The sequence below is a fragment of the Ipomoea triloba genome, chromosome 13, assembly GCF_003576645.1.
Source record: "Ipomoea triloba cultivar NCNSP0323 chromosome 13, ASM357664v1".
Classification (NCBI taxonomy): domain Eukaryota; kingdom Viridiplantae; phylum Streptophyta; class Magnoliopsida; order Solanales; family Convolvulaceae; genus Ipomoea; species Ipomoea triloba.
In genome coordinates, this window is record NC_044928.1 from 14,896,057 (window position 1) to 14,907,034 (window position 10,978).

At 40.0% G+C, this 10,978-nt stretch overlaps 1 protein-coding gene across 1 annotated transcript; it reads left to right on the forward strand.

Moving 5' to 3' along the window:
- Positions 1-1,387: 1,387 nt before the first annotated feature.
- LOC116001240 lies at positions 1,388-10,626 on the forward strand. Its single transcript, XM_031241129.1, has 6 exons — positions 1,388-1,561; positions 8,260-8,628; positions 8,866-9,100; positions 9,183-9,286; positions 9,492-9,613; positions 9,789-10,626. Exons 1-6 carry the CDS (start codon positions 1,388-1,390, stop codon positions 10,624-10,626), a joined length of 1,842 nt encoding a protein of 613 aa, XP_031096989.1.
- The last annotated feature ends 352 nt before the right edge of the window (positions 10,627-10,978 follow it).

Consider the following 10,978-nt stretch of genomic DNA (forward strand, 5'->3'; position numbering starts at 1 on the left):
CCCACATCTCCGCTCTTAGTCCGAAAGGACGAGATCCGAGAGGAGTGGTAGGCAAAGTGTTCGATAAAATGCCCCAACCGAATGAGGATGTGGGAGTCCAAAGTGTGACGCCACTTGGTGATGTGCCACGAACTCCCTAGTCTATTCCACAACTTGCACTCGCAAAACCATCCAAAGATAAACCACAGGGAAAAGCCTAAAGCCCCAATCTCCACTTTACTTTTATTTACCTTACACAACCACTATCAACCTTCCCCTTCTTACAAATGAATCCAACCCTTAGCCATTCCTGTAACTCTTTCTCTTCAACCTCTTAGATGCCAACACACTAACTCGATTCCCATTCGCCATCCTTGAGAGACACGACACTCGGGGAGTACTCTTCGTTTTACCAGCTTCCGTACCACTTCACATTCACTCCCACTAAAACCACAACATCAAAAAATGGCGCCGCTGCCGGGGATGGCAAACGGTTTCGAATAGTGTTGACATCTTAGAAGTAGAATTTTAAGAGTTCTTGAATTGCTTTCTTTTTGTTTATTTTGTTTTCTTATTTTTGTTATTTGCTTGAAGAAGTGAGCTTATATTATCTTGAATATCTTGTGCTCACTTGCAACTACTTTTAGTTGCAAAATTATTTGTTGTTGGCTAAGCTATTGTGCAGGAAATTCTCTTTAATCAAACCTCTTGAAGCTTGCCAATAAGTGCTAAAATGAATCCCCACAATTACCCACACCATGGAGGACAATCCTATACAAATCCTCAACCCCAACCATATCACTATTACGCCCATTCCACCTATACTTACCCTCCACCAACATACCACTACCCACATCCATACCATTACCCAATTCCACCAACATATCATTTACCACCTCCATATCACTATCCAATCCATACACCAAACCATCACCAATATCCTTATGAAACACCACCTCCACAATTCCAAGAAACTTACCCTTCACAATCACCAAATTCACAAGAAATTGACTCATTAAGCTCTAAAGACATATCTCAAAACATAGAGAGTAAGTTTGTGTAAATGATGCAACAACTTGATCCAAGCTATACTCCCGAGTCAAATTCATTCCCTACTTTCCACCAAAATGCCTACTACCCACCTCCATCACAAAACCACAAAGAAAACAATACTACATATTCCTTTGAAACACTACCCTCTTTCCCATATAATACCCATATAAATCCTTGCGATTATATCCCACCGGCCACCGATGAAATTGAAATACTAAAAGCAAAAATTGACGAATTCACAAGGATGGCCAAGGAGGATACGGCTAAACTAAAAGCCGAAATCAAGAGCGAACTAAAGGACTGTCTCGCTACCCTCCGGAAAGAAGGACTTTCACTAGAAGAAGTTGAAACGACGATGTTGTCCATGATGGAAGAACTCATGAAGATGAATGAACCCCGAGCTAACTCCGCCATCATAGAAGATATCCCCACTTTGGAAGCCCATCCAAGGATTATACAAGAGGTCGAAAACGCGCAAAATGCTAAGGAAGAGGAGAGTATTGAAGGAATGGAAGATTGTTATGCCCCGGTACTTGAAGAAGTTCCAATTTTTGAATTGGAAAATCAAAAGGAGGTAGAGATGGAGAGTGAGGATGAGAACATCGAAATAGTATGGGAAGAAGAAGAGCCGAAATATGGTAAAATTCCTAATCTTCTTTGTGCTAATATTCTTGAAAATCTCTGTGCTCTTTTTGAAAACACCCTTGTGGATGACTCCCTTCGCCTTAGTACTTCCATCATATGTGATTATGACTGCTTTAAATTTCGGGAGGATGATTCCATGGAAAATTATTGTGCGTTGATTAATGCTTGTAATGATTCTATCTTGTTTACTAATGATTATGATTGCTTTAACTTCTCGGAAGATGAATCCTTTGCTTTGGGGTGAAAATGAGATGGTGAGTGAAGAGGATGATGCTTCATTCTATTCGTGTGAGAGTGTGAGTGATTTCTCTAATCAAATAGAGTGGAGTGATAAAGAAAATGAGTGTAAGTAAGAGAGGGTAGGAGATAATAGGTCCTTCATGATCAATCTTATGGAAAAAGATGAGTGGAGAGAGTTGACCACACTCGAAATTGAGGAAGGGTGTGAGGAGATATGGTTTGAAAAAGATGAGAAAATCTTTAGGGGGAGAAGAGAGGAAAAAGAAAAGGAAGTAGACACCATCTTAGAAGAGCTAAGGAGGGTGTTTGAGTCTAGAATTCTTCCAACTATGAATTTTATCTTTCCTTTATCTTTGTGGGAGTTCAAGGATGTTTCCCACCTTGGGACATTCCTTGAAGCTAAGGTTCACGGGACGCTTGGTCGGGTCCCAAAATCTGTGTGCCTTGAAGGATAGGCCACATTATGTCTGGCCAGGAGACGTAAAACCATGGCGCACTTGGGAGGCAGTCCCAATGTTATCTTACTTTTCTTTAAAGCTTTTCCTTATTTTCTATAGTATGTTTTTCTTAGCTTTATTTCAATAATGTTTCTATAACCTCGGTTGAGCTAACAAGTACAGATTAAACACCCGAGAGTTATAAGTTGCCCGCAATCAATCGACGAACATCATCACTAGCAAAGGAAGGAAGGGGTACCAAGGTAAGCTTTGCACAGCACGCTTTCCACGCCACCACCACGTGTGTGGCTAGGCGTGGAAAACTTCCAGAGAGCTGTCACGCCGCTCACACGCGTGTGAGCAGGCGTGGGAATAAACACCCGAGAGCTCCCACGCCTACCACCACGCGTGGTAGCGTGCGTGGAAGGACACCAAATTTTTCGTGGATTTTCGCGCGAAGTGGTTTAAAACCCTTTCCTTGCTTCATTTCTTCCCTACCACGAGCAAGAACTCTCCCAAGCTGAAAATATACACTTTCTAAGCATTTCCTTCCAAGTCTCTCAACTTTTCTTAAGGATCTCAAGTCATTTCCAAGGTAAGAACATACTCTTCTTTGCTATTTACTTGTTGAATGAAGAACTTGTTCTATTTTGAAGAATATCTCCAAGGGTTTTTCTTGTATGACATTTTTCTTGAGATACATTGTTATGGGATGACTTGATAGACTTGTATTAAGCCTACATTGCTTCTATACACTTGAAATTCCATGTTTTAACATCTCTTTGTGACTAGATCTTGAAATTGCTTGATTTGGGTATTCTTTTGTCATGATGAGATCCTTGTTGATATAGTGAGCATGGTGGGCAAAGTTTGCAACTTTCCTACTCTATAGGCACTACATTGTTATATTCTACTAGTTATTTGGTCTAATTTTGACTTTCATGATGCTTCCATTTTTCAACCTTGAGCTAGTCTAGAGGAAGAAGATGAAGTTGACCATATGTTGACATTTTGACTATGAAATGAGTATGGAATAGAATGAGCTAGTTCTTGCATGTATAGGATAGAATTGTTGAAGGATATCAAAATGCTGGTTGCATGCAATGAATTCTTGTAATCTTTTCTTTAGATATGTGCAATATTGTTCATAATCAATATTTAAATTGGCAAAATGTTTTTCCTTGTGTTGCTTTGATTGCCGATGTTATAGGAAAGATGTCTTCGCCATAAGACCTTGCACAACAAATTGCTCAAAGGCTCCAAAGAGGGAAAGCCCCGGCAGAAGAAAACAGTGCGAGGAGCGCTAACACTCGCTATATAGAAGTATCCACCGGAACTCAAATTTTACTAATGACAGCAACCATGCTAGGTCGATACAGACAGTTGTTGAACTTCCCTATTGTGCAATGGAGATATGTAGACTTGACAGTATTGGAGGATTATGAGTGCAAATATGGACTAGAGAGGTTGATTGCAAAGCCATATTGGAACAATTTATTAAGCTGGAGACATGATACTTTTATCCCTCTAGTGCATGAGTTTATTGCGAGCTTGAATGTTGACGGAGTGGCTGGAGATCTCTACAGCCCTACCATTAAGTTTAGACTCTTCAACCAGGACTATAACATATCGGCCAACCGTTTGGGTGTTCTCCTTGGATTTTACGATGAGGAAGATCAGTCGAAGCACTGGTACCGGAGATTAAGGCATGACTTTGGAGACAAGGACATTCCGAGAAAATATTGGTCGATGATCGCAAGACAAGGAGTCAAATGGGAAGGGTCGAGGGTAAGAGTCTCCCAGATCGTAAGAGAGGATTTAAAGGTTTTATGGAAGGTGATTGCTCATTCATGGGAATGAAGGCCTGAGACATATGACCGAGTCTCAAAGGCGGAGCTATTCATGCTATGGAGTATGGACACCGGGAACTCAGTGAATATGAGCTCGATTTGCAAGAACTTGCTTGTTGCACAACAGCAAGAATCAGCCAGGGCAATTTTGTAGGCCCGATGGTGACGAGATTGTGTATCTCACTGGGTCATCACATGAAAATACACTGGTTTGAGCACAGACTTCCAGGAGCGAACATAGTTCCTTTATCTCCCGAAGATGTCGCAAAACTTCACTTAAGACAACTGGCGCGAACGAGGGTAGATGATGAGATGGCGGAGGACCATGCCGACACCCCAATGACATCCCCAGGGTTCACACCCTCACCAATGTCATTCCTTACCCCATCCTCTAATGAGTTGTACTCGCCAGTGGATTCTTCAATGTATTCTCCACCACCAGGAGAGCCCGGACCGCCTATACCTCCACCACAACCTAAAGAGCAAAACCCCAACTCCTCTAGCTTCAACATTCCGAGCTAGTTCACCCCAGTCACTGATTGGAGATCCCTCCAAAATTTCCAATACCAATTGCACTTGGAGCAAATGCAAAAGCTGGACGAGATTTCAAGAGAGATCAAGGAAATCAAGAGAACATGAAGAAAGGAAGAAACTAAAGAAAAGAAAAGACAAATTTTGATGATGATGACTTGTGATCTGATAATTCTGAACAATTGATTATGGACAATCTCTTTACTTTTGTTTATATTTTTAGTTATATTTCTGTTTATGTTTTATCTTGCACGTTTCGTCTAGCCAAAGACGTTAAACGTGGCGCTTATGGGAGGCAACCCACAAATAAGGAGAAGAAGGGACCACTCAACCAACAACCATGAAAGACCAATCTTGAAAGGTATAATTTCAATTCCTAATTTATTTCCTTACCTTTACTCTAACCAAGTTTTGAAGGGCGAACATAGATTGCAAAACTTTGATAAGGATACAAATTGTAAGTATTTCTTTTATCCTGATTCAATGCCCTGTTTTGGTTTGCTTTATTTTCTAGAATCGCAAATGAAGAGCTGCATAAAATTGTTGTGTCGGATATAGTCTGTTTATTAGAACTGTTTTAGCCTAGTTCACACTTTTAAGTGTGGAAAAGGGGCGTGTGTAGAACCCTTAAACATATATCCTTTTTCCCCGTTCCTTATGGAAACATCGAGGACGATGTTTATTTTTAAGTGTGGAAAGGGTGTATGCTTCTTGAAACAGTTGATTGATTAAGTGATAAGGTATAGGAACCTAGAGGGTGTGTTATTGCCAATACTATCTAGGAGGGCTCCTAACCTTGTGCCAAGGATTGAATGTCTTAAATATGCTTTGGAAGCTTCACTTTGCACCAATTTGCACATTCTGACCCAAATTGAAAATTTTGATGAGTGCTTGCATGCTTTCACCTTGTATTTTGTTTGGACCTCAATCAAGGATCTCTCGAAGTGGGAGTGTGAATCCTTTGAGTTTTAGAAAGATAAGAATAGCGAAGCCTGGAAACTGAATTAATCTTAGCAGGACATGGGGCAAAAGGAGAGCCTAAGTGAGCTTTGAGTGAAAACAATCCCTAATCCCTAGAAAAATGCATGAGGGGTTGATATGGTGAAACGTGAATAAAGGCTTAAGGCCATTCCTAGAGATAAAAGTGAGGTGAGCCATCTTGTCTGGATAAGGGGTAACCATTGCACTGTCTTCAAAAAAAGCATGGAGATCCATGTGAAGTCGGTTACCCCGAAGAGATCTTGAAAGATGAGAAAATTGAGAGGAGGTGAGCCAAATCGCTAGGATTCAGGCGCCCATTGCACTGACCTTCGAAAAAGCATGAAGCTCCATGTGAAGTCGGGTAGCCTGATGACGTTATCCTAGGAAGTGAGAAAATAGAGTGATCGCCCAAGCCATGGCGATAAGCGGTCCATGTCCCTGCCTTCACTTATATAACGTAAAGAGGCTTTGGCGTTAGGTTGGAAATTGGCTAAGGGGTGAGCATCGGTCCCACTAGTCGGATCGGCTGGAGGCCCCTAGAAAATACAAGGTGAAATCTCTTTGGTCACTTGCATGCTTAAAGGTGTGAATAAAAATTTCTTATATAGTATCCATCTAGACCTTAACTTCCTTAGCATATTTCTTACATTTGGGTGGCACGAGTTTAGCAGTCTTAGTAGATAGTGTAGGTGATTTCACCCGCTCAACTCCGAACACCTACACATCACTTGATTGGTTAACCGTGAAAGAAAGAACTATCCTTGGTGCTTACATGATTAGGGTTTAGAAAAATATGCTTGCTTGAGGACAAGCAAGGTTTAAGTGTGGAAACTTTGATAAGCACCAAAAATAGCACTTATAAGGGGTCTTTATTAGATTAAAAGCGCATCGTTTTAACATCCGATTACAACAATTGCATGCATTTTAGCATCGTTTTAACATCCGATTACAACAATTGCATGCATTTTAGCTCAAATGCGACATCCGATTACAACAATTGCATGCATTTTAGCTCAAATGCGATCACCGATTACAACAATTGCATGCATTTTAGCTCAAATGCGATCAAAATCTTCTAACAACATTTCTAGAAAGAGTTTTGAGGTATTTCACAGGTTGGAGACGGATTTGAGGCTAAAATAGAGCAAAAGACAAACAAGCCGAAGTGCAGTAGCGTCCCACGCAGCCTCACACGCGTGTGGCTGAGCATGGAATTATTCCAGAGAGCTCCCACGCCCGCCACCACGCGTGGAAGCAAGCGTGGTCGGGCCCAAGGCCATTTTGGGAAATTTGTTCCCTTTTTGTCACCTATATAAATCCCTTTTGCCCTAAACCTAAAGGAGGAGGAGAAAAGATTAGAAATTCATAGAATAGGCTAGAATAGATCTAGAGGGTTTTCTCCCCTCTTGGGGGAAAATTCCTTTCTTTCATAGTTTAGAATAGATCAAGGGCAAGAATGAAGATTGGGATTTCAAGATCAAGGTTGTAAAGATCCCCTTTTCAAGGGTGGTAACCATTCTCTTCAATTTCTAATTCAATACTTGTTTCTTTGAATTTTCCTTTCTTGTTCTTGTTTCTTAGCATGCTAGAGTAGATTAGATAGGGGATTGGTGGCCCCATGGTAGATCTATGTGGATGTTTAATATTATTGCTTTGATTTGTGAATTGCTCGTTTGTTGGATGTTGAACTTGTGTGGATGATGATCTTTAAGCTTTGCGCCTTTTGTGGCCACATTAGGTAGCAAACCCAAAGGAAGTGAGTGTGTGCGCGATAGCGGCCACTCATGAGTCTAACTCACCCACATCTCCGCTCTTAGTCCGAAAGGACGAGATCCGAGAGGAGTGGTAGACAAAGTGTTCGATAAAATGCCCCAACCGAATGAGGATGTGGGAGTCCAAAGTGTGACGCCACTTGGTGATGTGCCACGAACTCCCTAGTCTATTCCACAACTTGCACTCGCAAAACCATCCAAAGATAAACCACATGGAAAAGCCTAAAGCCCCAATCTCCACTTTACTTTTATTTACCTTACACAACCACTATCAACCTTCCCCTTCTTACAAATAAATCCAACCCTTAGCCATTCCCGTAACTCTTTCTCTTCAACCTCTTAGATGCCAACACACTAACTCGATTCCCATTCGCCATCCTTGAGAGACACGATACTCGGGGAGTCTTGACTCTTCATTTTACCACCTTCCGTACCACTTCACATTCACTCCCACTAAAACCACAACATCAGTATTCCATGTCAAACTACAGTTGACTCACTAATCTCCGTTGAAATCCCGAGCAAAGAATTAGATCCTAAGTAGCATCAAGCAGTGGAGGAGTTTATGTTACATGGTCCTTGTGGTGTTGCTAGAAAGACATCTCCATGCATGGTAAATGGACGGTGTTCTAAACACTTTCCCAAAAAGTTTGTGGAATACTCAAATTTTGATGCAGATGGTTACCGAATATATAGAAGACGGGATGATGGATAAACAATTACCAAGAATGGTATTCAATTGGATAATAGATATGTGGTACCTCATAACAGATACTTCTTTTGCGATACAAGGCATATATGAATGTGGAGTGGTGTAACCAATCTAGATCTATCAAATACTTATTCAAGTATGTGAACAAAGGAAATGATCGCGTCACTGCTGAATTTTATAAAACAACATCAAATGCAGATGGAGTACAAGTAGTGGATGAGATCAACATGTACAATGATTGTAGATACGTTTCTAAATCTAAGGCTACTTGGCGTCTACTCAATTTTGAAATTCAATGTAGAAACCCACCAATTGAGAGACTTAGTTTCCATTTACCAGATAGCCAAACGATTTTCTTTCAGGATGATGAAGATGTTGGAGACAGTATTGAACAAAGAAACTTTGGGGCAAAGTATGTTCACACAATGGTTTGAGGCAAACAAAACTTTCCAAGAAGCTAAATTGCTAACCTATATTGAGATGCCCAATAAATTTGTGTGGAAGAAAAATATTCGTCAATGGCATCCACGTAAAATAGGTTTTTCTATTGGCCGTATCTTTTATGTTCCACTGGGTACTGGGAATTATATTATCTACGATGTTTGTTGAACATAGTGAGGGGCCCAACAAGCTTTTCTAACATAAGATCATATAATGGAGTACAGTACAATACTTTTAAGGAGGTATGTTATGCCCGGGGGTTATTACAAGATGATACTGAATACGTTGATGCCATTATGGAAGCTAGCCATTTTGCAACTCCCCACTCACTAAGAAAGTTGTTTGTTACTCTATTATTGTCAAATACAATGGCACGTCTTGAAATTGTATGGGAGAAGGTGTGGACACATCTGGCTGATGATGCTCAACATACCCGTAGGAGATTATTAAACTTGCAAGGTATTATTATGCAACTAATTAAGGTTTATGTACTCATTTTTTTTTGTATAATTTCTTTTAATGGACTTATCTTTTGTTACAGATATATTTCTAACTGATGAAGAGAAAATGAATTGGGCGCTATTTGAATTGTCAAAGTTTTTATTAGTCTATAACAAGACTTTGAGAGATTTTCCAAACATGCCGGTAATGAATGAAGCAAGCCATGTTCATGTGGAAAACCGGTTGTTGTGGGAAGAGTTAGCATATGACCGTGCTAGGGAATATGAAGAGAGTCCACGCCTTAAGGAGAGACTAACAAAAGAATAAAAAGCAATATATGATGCAGTTATCATCGATATTGATTCCAACAATGGTAGATTGTTTTTTGTTTATGGGTATGGTGGTACAGGAAAAACATTTCTGTGACGTGCACTCTTCTTCTATTAGAGCAAAAGGCGAATTTGTTATCAATGTGGCATCAAGTGGGATAGCATCTTTACTTCTACCGGGTGGCAGGACTGCACATTCAAGGTTTTCAATACTAATCTCTGTCAATGAAGATTCTACCTGCAATATAAATCAAGGCAGCCAATTAGCCAAACTCATTGTTCATGCAAAACTAATAATTTGGGATGAAGCACCGATGATGCACAAACATTGTTTTGAGGCTTGGATAAAACAATGAGAGATTTGTTAACAATGACAGTCAAAACAAGACTTTTGGCGGAAAGACAGTGATTTTAGGTGGGGACTTTAGGCAAATATTACCAGTGGTGCCAAAAGGTTCAAGACAGGACATTGTTTCTGCAACAATTAATTCTTCATATCTTTGGAGACATTATAGAGTTATGCGCCTAACTAAGAATTCGAGATTAACTACAATGGAACCTCTATTGAATCAAGACAAAGTTGAAGAATTTGCGAATTGGCTAATTTCAATAGGTGATGGTAATATTGGGGTAGATATTGATGATTACGCTGATTTTGATATCCCCACTGAATTGTTGTTGAAGTCAAATGGTGATCATATTTCCTCTATTGTGAAAAGTACGTTCCCCAACTTTACTGGTGCAAGCAGTGATGGAAGTTGTTTTAAAAAAAGTGCAATACTAGCACCAACGTTAGAGGTGGTCAATGAGGTCAACCAGTATATGTTTAACTTAACTGAAGGGGAAGGAAAGACATATTTGAGTTTCGACACAACGTGTAAAGGCGATGGTTCTAGTTCAGTTCTTGCTGATGTGCATGCACCAGAATTCCTAAATACCATAACAGCATCCGGCCTTCCAAATCATTCTTTGACTTTAAAAGTGGGGTCTCCTGTAATGTTAATAATGAACATTGATCATAGTCTTGGTTTATGCAATGGAACTAGGTTGGTGGTAACAAAATTAGGTAATCATGTTGTTGAAGGAAGCATATTAGCAGGTCCTAATGCTGGGACTAAGGTATTAATTGCTAGAATGACTATTACCCCATCGGACCCGAGATTACCTTTCAAGTTCAACAAAGATAATTTCCACTTATGCTGTCATATGCAATGACTATTAACAAGAGTCAAAGACAGACGCTTTTCAATGTTGGTTTGATACTCAAGAAACCAGTTTTTGTGCATGGCCAATTATATGTTGCCGCATCAAGAGTTAGTCAACCAGACGGACTAAAGATTTTAGTATGTAATGAATCAAAACAAGATTATAATTCTACTACTAATGTAGTTTACAAAGAGGTCTTTAATAATTTATAAATTCTTTCATTATTAATATTGTTTTATCTTTTTTTTGTTTTCGCCAATATTTCATTTTGACTTAATATATTTGCATGACGTACATAGCACGGGTCTACTGCTAGTCTTTACAAAACCCCGTCCGGTCAGCGCCCAACGTAAAACCCCGG